This window comes from Uloborus diversus, chromosome 9 (assembly GCF_026930045.1).
Source record: "Uloborus diversus isolate 005 chromosome 9, Udiv.v.3.1, whole genome shotgun sequence".
Taxonomy (NCBI): domain Eukaryota; kingdom Metazoa; phylum Arthropoda; class Arachnida; order Araneae; family Uloboridae; genus Uloborus; species Uloborus diversus.
The window spans coordinates 28,125,249-28,142,600 of NC_072739.1; the positions used below are offsets into that span (position 1 = coordinate 28,125,249).

The following is a 17,352-nucleotide window of genomic DNA, read 5'->3' on the forward strand; positions in this document are numbered from 1 at the left end:
ATCAGGATAAAAATGCAACACTGCAGGGTGCACTTGATCTGCCGATATATACAGGCATCGCATGGCTATCTGTTTACCCTTAAGGAACAGGACACCACTTCCTTCCACGCCAACAGAACATGCTCCATATCAGTGGCGAATCCGGGATTTGTTTCTTGGGGCGGCTGAGGTCAGTGCAGAAAAAATGGCCTTTTTAAAGAATAGATTATCATTACCTACTATCTAGGGGTGTTAATAGCTAAATAAAATTTCTGAGTCACACTTGAAACTGTCTGAAATTTGGCATACAGTGGTAAAATTTAAATGCATGCATAAATAATATCAAAGAAATTGGTCATGCAAGATAGGACACAAAATTATAAGAATTTATCACAGCCGTCACGATGTCAAAAAAGTAGGGAGTGTGTTAAATTGGAAGTCCTTGAGTTACTTCAAACTATTAAATACAGAGAGAATGTGTTTTTCAGTTTCTGATTTAGAGTAATTACTAAATCTAAGTATTGACAACATGAAACTGATCGTAAGTAAAATAATAATCGCGCAGAAACAGGAGGTCCGAGTGTGTCGAATAGTCTTAAAAATACATTTTAGACGATCTTTGGTAACGTTACGGAGGAAGAGGTTCGAAGGCGCTTCCCTGACTATATTGCAAAATTGAAGCTCAAAAACGCAATGGTTATCTCTGATTTATTTAGAGGGGAGTGTATTATAAAGCGCTTGAAGAATGAAGAGCACTCCTTTCCCGGGTTCTAAAACTAACGTGCACAGCTATAAGTGCTAAGGGGCTTATTAAGCATTGCAAAACTAGTTTTGTATGTTTGAAAGGTCGCTTTCATATTCATGGCCCATAGTAACGTTTTGCTCTTCAGTTCCGAGATTGAATTAAGCCTGGGACTTCTGCTAAAAAAATAAACCCTTATACCTGCTGTTCTAATGGAAAACTTTGAAACAAGCTTCATTTGATTCAGGAAAAATCTTTCGAACTGCATAAAATGTTAAAGGGTGTCGGGAAATCTTCTCTACAATAGGCAATTTATGCGATTAAAGAACAAAAACCCTCAGGTGCAAACTCCTGGGGACCAAAGTAATTTTGTACAAAATGTCAACGCTGTAGGTGCTATGTGGTACTCTAAACTTAAACCCGCCACAGTCAATTCCACATTTTTTTTCCTGACTACTTTTTTTTAATGCAGAGAAAAATCAATTTTGCGTACCCATCTTATTTGCGAAAATTTAAGCCTCGCGAAATGTTTTGTTGTGGCAGATTTTTCAACTGCCGCACTGTTCACTCAAAATTTGCGAAATATCCCATGTTTCCAGTTTCGCAAAATTTACTGTTCGAGAAACTAAATGCTTTTACAGCGTTTTCACTTTTTTCGAAATTTAAAACAGAAGCTTATGAATTTTTTCGATCAACATGAACGATCCATCAGTTGCATATTTAATACGTGTTCAAGTAACAAAACCAACAAAGTATGATCTGCCGTAAAAGAAATAAAACACTTGCTGACTTTTCTGAGAATCCGTGCGACTTTCACTGCCTTTTAACAAAAAGGCAATTTTAATAATGTGCAGCTTTACCTTGTCATAAGCCACTATTACTTTTGCAATAGGGATACCACCTCTTTATATATAACATTCGAAAAGGGTTTTTCGCAAAAATACTTTGTAACAATGCTCAATGCTGCCGTGGGGAGGTAAAGCGCTTTATCTGCACAAATGAGTTAGAGATAGTATAGAATCCAAAGCTAGTTTTTTTCAACTAACAGTACAGAAATGGGCGAGTTTGACTCTTATTCGTGCCAATTTTCGCCGAAACCAAATAAGCAAGCTCAAACAACAAAGCTCAAGTGTAAGAGATAACAAAATGAAAATAATGAGATCAAAATTGTGAGGGTACTGCTCTTTACCTTCTGACGGCGGGATGGCCATTAACCACCACAGGGGTTGTAGTGTTACGATCGGTGACGCTTTTTGCCGACACTTCATTCGCGCAGAAAAACAAAACCAAGAATGGAAGTCAAACTTAAGTAGAAGCATTGTTAATTAGTTCCCTCGAAATTTTCCTCACCAAGTCGCAATTCATTTATTTAAATATTTATCATAGTGCTTAGTAGTAAATTACTGCCCTAAGCCAGAGCTGAGACCCCCAGAACTGCATGCAATAGACCAGACAGCCTGGTTATTGCATCCAGAGACTGAAGTTTTGTTCGTATTAGAATTCCTCATTCTGGAATAGTGAATAATGAGTAGAGATAAAGTTTAAATAAATTTACTTTATCTACCAGTTTCAGTAAGGTACACACTATAGCCAGGGCGAAGACCAGAGATACATGAAATACACCATCAACTGTCATTCCAGCCGAGGACTCCAGTTTCGGGCTTATTAGTACTCATCAGCCTGGCTTAGGAAGTGACTGATCTGGTGATGGATAAACCTCTTAAGAAAGCCAAGAGTGCCAAACAAACTGGTAGCTAATATAGAATTAGCACTGACCAGACGAGTTACCTGCCTTGCCTTCAATCTTCGAGTTGAACCGAACAATTGCTTCGGTCACTCGTATGGTCAGTGCTAATTCTATATTAGCTACCAGTTTGTTTGGCACTCTTGGTTTCCTGAAGAGGTTTATCCACCTCTTGCTCAGCCACTTCCAAAGCCGGGCTGATGAGTGCTAATAAGCACAAAATTGCAGTCCTCCGCTGGAATGACTGAGTTGGTGGTATATCTCATGTATCTACCAGTTTGTTGGCACTCTCTGCTTCTATGAGATAACATCTGCCTCCAGTTCGGATGTTCACCATTCCATACTGATGAGTTCTAATAAGAACGAAACTGCAGCCTGTGGTTGTGATAAACGGGCTGTTTGGTTTATATTCAAAGATGGTGATTTTCAAAATCCAAATGAATTCCTTACACTCGATCAAACACCAGTTTAAGAACCACTACCCTAAAGAGAAGAGGCATAATTAAAAGAGATTTTTTGTGCTGTTCATGATTTTCTATTCGAGTATAGGAAACCACACGAAAAGTGTAAAAATGAAAAACGTTAAGAGATAGCAACAGAAAGACCGTACTGCGACTTTTTTTTTATGGTTAACATTTTTGCCCTTGTGTACCCGTGATCACTAGGTCTTCAAGTCTGCCGAAATTAAGAACTACACTTAAAGACTTGGCTAGAAGTTAAAGCACCACACGATTTCACTGTCTGCATGTAGGAGGAAGGAGGATAAGTACTACATCTGCAAAGCGCGCACAAGATTTCTTCCATTGCTCATCAAAACTAGCTAAATTTGTGGAGTTTTTTGAAATTTCTGCAGATTTCAAAAACCTTATTCCGTTCATGGGCAAAAGAGCTAATAGATCATGAACACAAAGATGTTTTACTACGCTCTCTAAATATCCTTTTTTCAGTACTACCCTATCATACTATCGTTCTGTGGTTAGAAATACTGCAAAACATTAAGAACTTATTTTTCTGAAGAAAAAGCTTCTTTGCTTGAAGAAATTGATTAAATTATAATGACAACTTTACCTGATTGCTTTTTTCAGCTGTGCTGTTCCGATTCGAGTCTGGGAAGTGGATGTGACATCCGGTCTCTTCCATTACTTGCTGGATCTTGAAGCCACCTTTGCCAATTATGTAGGAATGGTCAGAATGAGAGACGTCCATTTTTAAAGTCACGCGATTTTTCTGTGAAAGAAGAACGATCATTTCAGTAGTGGTATAGTTTGGCTCTAGCAAGTTCATCTATGACCTTGACAATGCGTATTTTTTTAAGGACATCATAAAAGAACGTGCTATTGGTGCAGATTAGAAAAGATACTTTTGCAAAACTAAAATGCTATGAAAATAATCAAACTCAAGTCAGCCTCAATTGCCCTTCGCTTTTACCCCCCAAAAAAGGAGATAATTGTCAAAATCGTAGCTCAACTGATGAAGGTCGCATTATAGCTCTGTAAATGCAAGTTGAGAAAAGCAACTTACTGTCAAAAAAATGCGGACTAACTTTCGCGATTGGCCCTACTAATTTTGTAGATAAACTATGCAGCACTTTATTTTGGATAGCCAGTTTTTACACGCAAAGGGTACAGTCATTTAGAGTAACTTTGAAATGTATGAGTTAGTATTTCACCACTTTTTATTTTAATATATTTCACTTCAAAAGAAAGGGCCGGTGCCGAATTATGTTGACTAAGGCTATGTTATGCATCAGCTGCATGATTTTTTTTTTAAAAATAAATCGGAAGTACACAGCTCATTGTACAATCCAATAATTCTGAACGTTCTGTTTGAAATCTACATTTAAATTTTGATTTGAAGTTGCTAAACTCTGATCCTGCACTATTGCCAGGGCTGCGGAATTAAAGTGGTGGAGTTCGATTGATTTAGGGGTTAATGAGCTGGAAGTGGGAGTCGAAGGCTTCGAAATTCAAAGTTTCTTAGTCTTTTAAGCTTACCACATAACATAGAAATATTTTCACAATAATTCTAGTATATGCAGGAGGGAGATAAATCCAATAAATTTAATCACAACTATAAAAAATGATGCAGATAAAGTTTCTAACTATTCGCGTTCCACATGAAAAATGCTCGCGGACTACAGGTTAAGAACCACTGCACTAGACGAACCCAATTTAGTGAAATATAAGATACTCACCTTTGTATCAAGTATTTCTAATATTTTCTCTTTAGCCATTTGCACAGCTTCTGGTTTCCCCACAATCTTGACATGAGGGTCTGCAAAATAAGACATTTTCAGAACTATGATGTTGAAAGAGAAGAGGCACACCGACATTTAGGCCGTAATTGCAGAACTACTAACAAAGCAAAATTGTAAAATTCACACAATTAGTCTGACCACCGATGAGATAGAAAGCCTTCTCTTAACTAGACGTTTTTCAATTCCATATCATCCATGGGTAGACTATTTTATTCACTTCGAATGAATTAATAAAACCCGTTTCTCATGAGTTGTGTTACAATAAGTTCTTGGAGAGTAAGCAACTAGACAATCGCTTCACTAAGTTATTTCAGCAATATACTATTTTTCTTTTTAATTAACCAGGCTTAACTTTCCACTCTACGTTATAGTAAACTTGTTTTTCCGGATCAGTTTTGATGCTTTATTGAATTCATAAGGGTTGGAACTATACTAGTGACTACTCTTTATTTACATTACGTACAAAATTGATACAGGTCACCAAGTTATAATCCTTAAGTACAGTCCCCAGTATAGTGTACAACAATAGATGTGGAAGTTCTAAGACCTCCAATTGATGAGTGATCACAATTGGCCAATTGTGTAGCACCACGAAGGACAATTTCAGCAGCGCTTGTTCTTTTAATAGTTCGAATGAAGCCGCAAGAATCTCTGGAACAGTTCTGAAGCTAATGCCACTTTGAGTGTTTCTTACATAGATAGGAATTAAGTCAATCACTTATGTCACTATGATTGTCTTAACTATTAAGATTAAGGGTCCTCTTCGTGGAATTCAGTTCAAAACTGATTTAAAGAATTTTGCGCAGTTTACGGCACCAATTGAGACATTAGAATAAGAGCTAAAGCTTGACCACGGAGAGACAGATCACCTTGAAGTGATCATTCTGTATCATTTGCAATAGGTAGAATCAACCAGTAAGCGCAGAACAGTAAGAGGTGCACTCTCTGATCTATTACCACTCTCTATTACCATATAATAATAAACAACCTATTACAAATGATACAAATGATGTTTTTGCTTCAAGATCATCCGTCATCTCTCCGTGGTCAAACTTTACAACAATTGAGGCAGTGAGAAGCAAAGGGATGCGAGTGGACATTTTCAAGTTTTGAGCAAAATGTGTTTAAAGTTCTGGTCGCAGACAGGCTTTCAGTAAAAAGTTTTCTAAATCATGCTATGCAGCTGCACCTACGAAGGCTTCTGATACCATCTCTTGCACCAAAAAACAGGAGGGGTTTACCTACCATTTGTACTGGTTACCTCCAAATTTTTAATTTTTTTTATTTACATCCCTTTGTTTCTTATTGCCTCGATTGCGATCAATTATCAACTGGATGAATTTTTAAGCCTTCCACGTCTTTGGAAACCGGCTGTACATAATTCTGTATACTATTTTGAAGGACAGTAACACTAAGGGGCATGTATCACTTATGTACTAGATGTAAATAGTTGCCACTGATAAGTTCCATTTCTAGTACATAGTTGCACACTTAAAATTTATAGTTAAATAATTTTTCGAAATTTTTACATCTTCGTTTTTGATCTCATCACTCTTTGAAACTGAAACAGGATTTTTATGGTACAATCAAAAATCATTTGAACTAAGTGGATTATTATTGCTATTGCCCACCAAAACAATTATAAAACACCGGTAACCCTTTCAAACTTTCATAAGCCAGTTTCCTTCACACGAGTTGTTAATATTGCGAAATGGACCAGTCAAGTGCAATAAAACACCAGCAGAAGAGCTTTAACAGTTTAAAACATTAGTTTAAGCAGACAGTGTTGCTATACCAAGAGCCCCTGCCATGCTAAGGAAACCAGAAACACGTTGAATTGATGCAGAGTAACAGAATTTTTGAAGATGGAGCTTTAAACTTCTAATTAGAAGTTAAAACTAGACATTGGAACAAAATGTTGGCAGATACATGGAAGCACTTAGCACCGAAGGTAACCTATAGCTGTAATCAATTATTTTTTAAATATTTTTGAAAATAAATTTTCTATTTTTAGTGTGTCAGTACTGTTAATGGGCTTACAGCACCTGTACATGAATTATATTTACTAAGTTTAAGTCATTTTCGTACAAATAAATTAAATCCGAAATAAATATATCAGAAACATAACCATTCAAGTTCGAATAAACAAAAGTATTGCTGAGTAGACGCAAGTTTTGGAGTTGTAAGGAGTCTTTTCTGAGTTTCGGTGTAGGAGTCATCACATTAAAGCTTTAACTGCATGTTTTACCAGAGTTGACACCTGTAATAATAAATGTGTTCATTTTAACACTAAAGGGTGCGTAATCTTTTTTTCGGGTTTGCTGCTTTGACTGTTTTTAAACACTTCTTTCTAAATGCAAAATAAAATGATTTATCAGGTTTCTATACTTCATAAAACTGAAAGTATTTTTTCTTCGGGTCTTTACCAATTAATTGCAATTATGCTTTCAATTATAATTCCTTATTTTTAGAATGTAAAATTGGGCAACGCATTTCATAGTTTAGATTCAAATTGCATTTAATGCACAAGATAATTTATACGCAATAAGACTTGCGATGTTTTCTCCCCAGCAACTTGTAAGTGCAAGAAATTACTAGGAGCAAAACTTTGAGGATACAATCTTTTTGAAAAATATTTTTCAGAGAAAAGGGATTTCACTTGCGTAATTTTGCTTCCATACATAAGTTGGGCAAATATCAAAACAAAACTATGCTGACCTTTTTTTGATTTTGCTCCTATTTTTAACTTGGAAGGCCAAGATATCTGTGTTGAAGTTTCCAGCATCACCTGAAATGAAAATGCATTGAGAGCAGTCGTAAACGAAAAGTATAAAGTACACAGAAACATAATTTTCGCAGCATTTTAATTTACTCTTATACCGTCTAAAACACTGAACAGCGTAGATGGTGGTAATATGCTTTTCGGTGTGAATGTATTGGAGTGAATAGTCATTTTGTTCAAAGTGAATATCTCTTTGGATTGAAATACTTTGCGAGTTTTCTTCCTTTTCTTAGGGTGAAAGAAAAAGTCTTTTCTATTTGTCAGCTCCTCAATGCAATGTTGAAAGAAGGATAGAACGTATTAATATTTTCATTTCTTAACTTTCAACAGCATGGATTAGCTTTGAACAACACGCAAAAATATCCATAAAGTAATGTCACTACTCGTATCTCAAGCAGACTACTTAAAATATCCTGCCTGAAAACTTTCAAACTTGCCGTTTACATTGTATTTACCGGTCATCCAGTCTTATTTAGCTTCTTCACTTATCTACTTTGTTCTTATTGTTTATGATTTTATATAGGTTTCTGTAAATATCAAAATTGTTCCAGCGTGTGTCGTTCGTGAACTGCTCTGTTCCCCCAGTCACCACATCCTTTTAGGGTCACCAGGGTTGGTACGGTGGTGATTGGTGGGGTTTAAATAAGCAAATAGCTTTGAAGAAGCACAAAAGGAAAAACATTTAATTTAGTACATTTCTCTTTTTTCATGGGAAAACTTAATATGCGGGAAATTCCATACGTTACAAATTTACAATCTGAATTAAGTAATATTAGTATACGGAAAGCTAGTACCTAATGAGAAAACTTAAAATACGGGGAAAACTTAGATTTGGGAAACTTAAAATTAGAGTTGCAATGTATTTACAAGTCTGCCTGCAAAAATGAGCAATTTTGTAAAACTCGCGAAATATTTTGCAAAACGAAGGACTTAACAGTTCGTGCTCTGTAGATATTTCGGGTACAATTAGAAGTCAATTTTTAGTTTGCAAGACTTTATGTTCTGTATCGCAACTAATTTTGTAAAACTAACCGAATAATGTAACGATTTAAATAAGCAGCAATTGAACAGAGCTCATAGTAAAACATTTTTTGACTCTTAAATTTGCCTCGTGTCACCTTTATTGAAATATGGATCCTATAAGTCTGCCGAAAGTATAAGGAAAGCCCCACACTTTGCGAGAAGTTGGAGATACCGCAAGATTTCACTGTCTGCATGTGGCAGGAAATCCATCTACGTGTGGAAGATTTCTTTTCATTATCCACCGAAACTTGAATTTATTTTTAAGATTACGGGAGACTTTAAAACCCCCTTTTTCTATACGAGAACACGAGGGCAACTGAACTAAACGTCCGGAAATATGTTTTATTATACTTTGACTGCTACTTAGATTTGTCTTTATTACGCTACCTTATGGTTTCCTAGGTAGTCCCCCCCCCCTAGAAGTCGGTATACCAATGGGGTTGTTTCCTTCAGTCAAAAGTTCTACTTTTAGTCACTGAAGTTGATAGAATAAGCAAAAAAAAAGGACCTGGAAAATAGTTTGTCTCCCAACGTTATTAAATTTTTAAAATGTCCGATTTTTCAAACAAGGCGTGGTCTTTATGACGTCGCAAATTATGTATTTTGGTGCTACACTTTTTGGTACTCCACTAGTACGCTGAATGTTTACGCATGCTGTCTACCGGGTTTCCAGGTTATGATAATTCAGAAGTGACAACTGAAGACAACTCCTCCACTTCTCCCCCGAATGGTAACAAGACCTTCTCGGTTTTGGTATGAGTCATTCGCTTGCTGTCAACAATATCGCTGTCACTACATATGAGTAAAGACGCGAATTAAATATTGTGCTCTGCGTTAATGGCAACAGTGAATGGCAGCTCATTTGTGATGTCGTGTGCAGAAGGGTAAAAAATTAAATTGAGTCTGCGCACCGATTGAAATATTTTTTTAAATAGTAAACTTTGTCAAACTATTTAAAAAATAATCAAATCCTGTGGTTAAAACCACTTCCGCAAGCTCTTTCAGAAAAAACTTAATGTTGGAAACGACCCCATTCAAAGTCAGTCTTCGTTTAAAGCAGTGAAATTTATGTGTGTTTTTATGATAATAAACAGCTTTTAGACGCTTAAAGTTTATCTTAGTCAAAGTTTCGAGCAATTGGAAACAAAATGAGTTAGGTTTCAAACTTTTGTCATTGCTATCTGAGATTTCAGAGCATTTACATTGAACTTTGATGCTAATATGAAATAAATTTAATTTTACTAAAAAACTGGTATCCGAAAGGAGAATCTATTTTAAATTATATTCTTACCCTCTGAAAGAACACTTCTGCGTTTTCGACGGTCGAGCCAGGATCTGAAACAAATGGTATAGATTAAAACTCAACCGAACTCAAGCGCTGTATATCTAGCTTTACAACAAACGGAAATCGTTAAACTTTGGAAATCAATATTTTAACAATTTGAAGTGATTCTTGACTACGTAGGAAACTACTAAATTTTGAGGTCCAAAAATTAGTATACTAATTATATCTTGAATCAATGTCAAGGAACCTCACTAGTCTAGAGGGAGACTTTTCAGCAGTCTGCGACACAGATTAAAATTTTAGAAAATTTTCTGCTAGATTAATCGACATTAGATTAATCGCAAAATATAAATCGACACAGAGAAATGCTTTAAAATATGATGACAATTAGAGAGCCTGCTACGAGTGGATTACATGGCAGAAAATATGGTACAAACCTTTGTTGGCAAAAAGTTAAGATCTTTATTGAAAGTTCTGGTTTTTCTCTCCAAACTAAAAAATAGTCTGCAGACTTTTTCAAGATCCTATGACGCATGTCGCTGCTCCACACTGTTTCTGCTACCAGGTTCACAGTTCCGATTTAAATAAATCTAAGATACTGATCAATTATTATTGTTGTTAAAAAAAGGAAAAACTAAGAAATTTAAAGCAATATACTTATAATTTTGATTCATTCCAAAATTCGAATTCTGCGGTCTTCTCTTCTAGTGATACCCTAAACACATTGTTTTCCTTAGCTGGCAATTCAACAGCATTCAAATTGTGAGATGTCTGTTTTAAAAAGTTTCAAACAGATTTCTACTGAAAAGAATTAAGTTGAGAATATAACACCTGTTCAATTATTAACGGTATTTCTAGGGCAGACTACACATCCAAATCTTTTCCCTGCTCTCTATCATGAAACCTATATTTCTTCAATTCCCTTTCGCTAGAAGTATTAATCTCCGACAGCTGTAATTATAATCTACTTAGTCTCTATTGAACTATTTCCCTCTAAACTGAAAAATAAATTTCAAAGGAGGTTTGAGGACTCATTCCCCGTATTGTTTCAAGTTTACCCCTAATTTTCTTTATTTTCAAAACTGAACATAAATATTCCCAAACCAAAAAATGGGCGTAGGATGTCATTGCTTGTAAACATGTAGGAGAAACTCGGGTAATGACGCATAGCGGTTAATCCCGCCAACTAAAATGTATCTAAAAGAAACTTAAAAATTTCTAGTTGATAGGCCATATATAGTGCTGGCCAAAATAAAAATTGCATCACCCTCGCATTTTCACAACAATGGATTATGTGAGACGTTTTGGTCGACCAATTAACGATGAATGTATGAAATTCTGCAAAACTTATGAAATAAACATTTAACAGCAGGAATCTGATGATAGGGAAGTTTTCGATTTTTCAGTTTTATTTTTATACGATAGAGTAACATGTATGAACATAATAGGTGAAAAAAATTTTGCGATACGATAAGTAGTTTTTTTTTTAATTAATTTTTTAAGTTCAAGCGCTTGTGACGTCAAATTGCATAGGAAGTGACATCATGCGCTCTTCCGACAGGGGAGAAACAGAAGGACGTGCATTCGACTTCGAAGACTAAACATAAAAGGCTTTCTCCTCGCATTTAACTCCTCGCGTTTCTGGAACATTAAACCTCTCATCCTCTCGGAAATATTCGAATATCTCATTGGTGTTACTTGAGGAAGATTTAGATTGTGCTTTAACGAATCCTGCCTCCATAGTGTGTTGTTCAAAAGGATTATTGAATTTCTAAAAAATAAAAATATCAGCGCGCTCAAAGTGTCCCTAGCGAAAACAAGGGATCTTCGGCTGTGACGTAAGCTCGTGACGTTTCAGAAGAGCGCAATTTTGCGCGTGGATTTTTAAAAATTCATTAAAAATCAATCACGGTGTTTTAAAATTCGGCGATGGAGAATTTTTTAGTTTTGAGGGTCAATTAACAATATCCAGTAGCCAAAATATGAACATTTAATAGGTTGCAACTTCCCTATTGTTTACGCAGATCGGGGCTATTTCCGGGCCAAGGCAAACTGCTGACCCCATGCTCATTTTTCCATTTCTGAACCTGCGTATGAGTTTAAAGAAAAAACTACTTAAACCCCATATCAATTTAACTCTAATGGCAGGATAAAGGTTTTTAAATTGTTACTTACAAGTTTGGCCCTATGGCACGGAGCAGAATCATCCTGGAAACTACGTTTGGAACTGAAGTAAAGTGATCCCGGATAGTAGGAAGCAATTTCTCCTCCAAAATACCAATATACACTAGAGATGAGACGGGCTCAGCCCGGGCCCGACAGCCTGAGCCCGAAACGGGCTCGGGCGGGCTCGGGCTCAAGCACAGATATTCAATCGCCAATCTCCATACAAATTCAAAGCAAATAAACATTTTCCTACTATGAGAAAATGAAAGGATCATTTAAATCAGTTCAATCAATGTCAAATTTACCCCCCCCCCCCCGTCCCCTCCAAAAAAATACATTAACGCTTATTTATAGTGTTTTTTGCGATTACTTTTGCAATAAGTCATACAGTAATGCATTTGAAGAGGAACATTTTAAAAAAATTTAGAAACTTCTCTCTTTTAATGAAGAACATTTGACGTAACATTTTTCACTCACAGAGAGATCATGTCAGACTGTAGAAGGCTCGGTTTTTGATACAAGAAAGTTTCCTTCGGGCTCGGATTTTTGTCCGAGACAATATTACTCGGGCTCGGGCGGGCTCGGTTACAAACTTTCGGGCTCGGGCGGGCCCGGGCTCTAAAAAATGAGCCCGAACTCATCTCTAATATACACCTGAGAGTTTACTGTTCCTTACATAAAGTGAAGCCTACCAACTCCTTGATCAGAAAGTCATCCCCAAATCATCTGGGATACGGGATGCTAGACTGTGTGTTGAATGCAGTCGGGATGATATTCCTCTCCTTTGAGGCGCGAGTGATGCAAATTTTTTTACCACCATTGTAGCTAACGTTGTAAATTCATAGTAAGGAGATGGTCATTGTCCGAAAGGTGTGCTAGTGTCAATAAATAGCCGGCAATATTCTTCTAGAATTATGTCGCATCTAACTTGCAGTAAAGGGTACACTTTCGTAAGTTATTTTATTCATTAAGCCTATATGCTATTACAAATTTATCAGTTTAGCTGTACGTTCATGCTTTTGTTTCTAATGATTTGTTACACTTATTGGAGTGCATTCAAGTCCAACAAGACGATGAAGGGTAATGGCGCTTACATAGGCTGGTGAGTATGACACCAACTTAGTGATCAACATTAGCACAAATCGATGAGTCAACCATATGATTTTTTCAATTTAATAGGATAAGTAGAATGAAATCCGTTCTTTTTTGCGGAGAATTCGGGAAAGAACCGATTTCGCTGTACTCAGTATGTAGAAAGCTAATCGCATAAAACCTCACGTACTGGTGGAACGCATGAGTACGGGAGTATAAAGCCACGCAACTACATATCGCACCCCGACAAGGAAAGTGACAACCCAAAATAGAAATACTAAGGAAAAGTACTAAGTACTGATTTGAAATCTAAATTCAATGTTCTCTTGCTACAAAACTTGCACAAAGTTAGCATAAGTAACTGGTGCCTGGTTGTATAAAAACCATACACAGTAGATCCTCGTTTTACGCGGGTTTATTTTACGCGGTTTAAGATTCGACACCTGTATTTTATTTTACGTGGATGCGGCAATGTAAAGATAAAATTTTCCCCTTTTTCAAAGTCCAAACTCCTAAAGATTGTAGATTACGCGTAATCAACTGCATTTTGGCGCGCTAATAATCGAGCTTGGGCCACTGAAGACATTTTATGAGATTATTTCTGGAAAGAGCTATGGAACCAAAATTATTAAACTCACAGTTAAGAACTCGCTGGAAGAAGAGCTTTTTGGGGTGACAAAGGAGGCCAAAACCAACCGAGGATACCGATGACACACAACCAAGAACGTTCACATTGGAAATTTTGAGCCATTATTCGACAATAGAAATGATCTTTCTGATTTGTTAGTGAAGGAAGATTCTATCATTGAAATGACGCTAGTGATCATGGATGCGTTAATGCTCTGCAAAGAACTACAGAGAAAAGTTCTTAATGACTACCAATACACTATCATTGCCAGCTCCTTTTTATAAACATTAAATTAAATCTTATGTTCTTGATGCATGTTGTGCATAGAAATCGAAAGTACACATTAATGTTATTATATTAGTCATCACTAGAATGAAGTATTTTTGTATCTACGGAACCTAAACCTTATTTTTACACGAACATTGTCTTAATTTTCGCGGCCTTTGTGTGGAACGCAACCCCCGCGTAGAATGAGGATCTACTGTAATCAATATAATAGTGATGAAGAACTAATACAAGAGTGACGAATAAAAACGATATAAGGGTTATTCTTCAAAAAGTAACTTTTCTGTCACACGGCTTTTACCGTATAAACTTTAAGGAACAATTAATTCATTTAACAATAATTTTTAATTTCAAAAATATATCTATTTAAACTTGCCAACAGTTTTTTAATGATAATTTTTATTTTAGTACATTTTTGATTCACAACATGTGAATTCTCACCTCCGTGGCATGTCACACTGACAGTTTATGTTGCTTAATAACTCATTCACTTAAAAGTATACTTTTTTATTATTCCTTTCGCGAGTATCTGAAACACTAATTGCTTAAGGATATTTAATTTTTTAATATTGTGTTTTAGTAGGACAAGGAGTCATGTCACACAATAATTTCTCACCTCCGTTACCTAAACACAAAATGCCATTCCTCATCAACTCGTGGCCAGTGATCACATCAAATGTTATTTTCCATGATGCAAGGGAGCCCCATTTTTAGCCATAGTTGAAGTTGAGATTTTGTCAAAAAACAAGATGGATTTTGCTTTAAATACTTCGTGTGATTACTCTGACTTTTCACCTCCGTGAACTTGAATTTCAGGGATGTAAATTAATGTGTAAAAAAAAAAAAGAAGTGAATATGTTTTCATACGTTTAACAAGTGCAGATTGTAACAACGAAGAAAACAATTTCACTGAAAAATGTATCTATGAAGCCTATATTGATGGCAAATTCCTCACCTCTGTGACAGACCTTATCAATGTCATTATTTCTGAGGTGAAAATAAATGATGGACGGGAAATACACCAATAATAGGCTTTCTACCAAAACTATAAATTGCCAGTACTATCCTCAAACTCACTAAATACTATTTTTTAACATACATTTGAAACTACTAATTAAGCCGTACTGTAATTAAGAGAGCTTAATATTATATTCCCACTAATCATTAAAATAGCTGATTGTTTGCACAATTAACAAAATTACTACTTTGATACTGAATTTCCTTTGATTTTTAAATATTGACTTTTTTCCATGAACAAGGCATTTGTTTCATTTTTTTATTTATGGGTAAAATAGTTGGAACTTAGCTGGGCCATTGTTTATGGTTACTTCTAGTAGGTAACCCTTTTATGCAAGAATGAAAAAGAAAAAAAAGGGTTTCGAAATTAAAAAATATCTTTTTTTTTCGAAAATTAGGGTGTACTTTGAATAAGTTGTAAAAAGTTCTAAATTCTTTTATGCAAACTGGTTTATTGCTACTGTCCCCTGACGCTTTGAAATTATATTTTGGGAAAAAACCGATTGTGTAAATTTGACTAATTATTTCTGTTTTCCCTTAGGAAGCGCCATTCCCCTATTTAGCTTCTTATGATCTGATTTTTCCGTTCTGAGCTCAGTGGGCAAGCCAAGTAAATTTAATATTTTGGATAATTGCTTATTTTTGAAGACTTGCTGTGTGATAACTTACATCCCTGCCCTAATAACGCTGTTTTTCGGGATCGAATCCTCCCGGTAGACAGGTTATCCTTTAACTTTAAACAGTTCTTCCCCCATTTGTAATTTAAAATAAAAAGCCCACTATTTTTCAAAATAATGGTGGGATCTATTTGGATAAACTGTAAACAAATCACAATCGTTACAAGGATTTTAGTAAGCTCATCACCTACATTTGAGGTTGACACGATCAAAAGCTTAAAAAATTAAGGTTACGTTTTATAGTTGATTTTGGGTTGAAAATATCAAAACATGAAACTTTCTCAACGCAATTTTCCATATTGACAGTGCACAGGTTTTACATCGAGTTTCTAGTTTAATTCCGAACTATTTACTGCATATCAAAGCCCGGATACGCAATTTACATTGTCTTTCATAGCCTTAAAGCAGGTTATCTTATGGCACTGAAACATCCTCATATATATAACGAATGACCGAGTAACGCTGACGTCATCCACAATGAAACTCGCACCACGGCACGATAAATTGATATTTGACATGCAGGGAAAGCTTGATTTTGACAGGGCTGAACTGGGTCCAGTAACTTGACTGTTTTACAGGTAATACCGTCATTTTATGAAAATGAATTCACGAAAAAGTGGTCTATGAAAGTTATTTTCTGGAATTCAGGGTTAATCCACTGGAATTACGGTAAAAATTTCAACTATCAAAATATCACCAAGCTGGCAATTGCTTCGTTCAAATTTAGAAATTTTCACCTGTCATACCATGACGGCAAGGGCGCCCATATAGTGGGGGGGGGGAGCAGTGGGGGCTCAAGTCCCCCCTCCCTTAGAAATTATAACTTCATTGCTTTCACTCTTTCTTGAAAAACTGTCAAATCATTTTTCTAGCCATTACTGAATATGTTCATAAAAATCTTAAATTTTAATAACTAATCTGTACTGAAATCTGTTTCCATGGGGGAAAAATCTTGCTAAACCATGGCAAAGTGTCTGAACCCCCCCTCCCCCCCCCCCCCCCCCCTTCTTGAAATTTTGCATATGGGCGCCTTTATTTGATGGGTGATTTTCTAGCATATTAATATTTTCAGGAAAAAAATGAAATAAATCATGTAACTTCTGCTCGTCAAACTAAAATGACTTTCTAGTTAAATTCCAAACTGAGTTTTGCATATCCAAGCACTGGTACACTTTAAATAATCTTTTTTTAACATTAAAGTAGCGCATCTTACGACATTAAAATAAATATTAACATTTTCAAAATTATTTTAAATCCAAACTAGAAATTCAATTTAATTTTAGACACGGCAAGTCACGCAATTTGCCTCCCCTAAAATAAAATTTCTAGTTTAATTCCGAACTATGTTTTGCATATCCAAACACTGGTACACTTATTTTTAAAGCACTGAAGCAGCTAATCTTATAAAGCTGAAACAGCTCCATACTTAACACTTAAACAATATAAAGGAAATGATTCAATTTTGAAATTTGCCGTCCCTAAAATCTGTCGCCTTAGGCGGTGGCACAGCACCCCAGGAGCTGTCTAATATTTCGTGCACTACATTTCCTACAAAAAAAAAAAATACTTGGGTTGTTTCCTTCAATCAAAATTACAACTTTTAGTCACTGAAATTGATAGAATGAGTAAAAAAAAAAATAACAAACCCAGAAAGTACTTTCATTTTCCCAATAGT

General features: G+C 35.7%; 1 protein-coding gene across 1 annotated transcript in view; it reads right to left on the bottom strand.

Annotated features, from left to right (window-relative positions):
* LOC129230122 (protein bicaudal C homolog 1-like) overlaps nucleotides 1-17,352 on the bottom strand; it is a 62,177-nt gene that overhangs the window by 40,886 nt on the left and 3,939 nt on the right. Inside the window, exons 2-5 of the mRNA XM_054864527.1 lie at nucleotides 9,819-9,862; nucleotides 7,441-7,510; nucleotides 4,660-4,739; nucleotides 3,534-3,692 (exon numbers count right to left, since the gene is read on the bottom strand). Coding sequence (XP_054720502.1) covers nucleotides 3,534-3,692; nucleotides 4,660-4,739; nucleotides 7,441-7,510; nucleotides 9,819-9,862 — 353 coding nt within the window. The remainder of the gene's footprint in view (nucleotides 1-3,533; nucleotides 3,693-4,659; nucleotides 4,740-7,440; nucleotides 7,511-9,818; nucleotides 9,863-17,352) is intronic.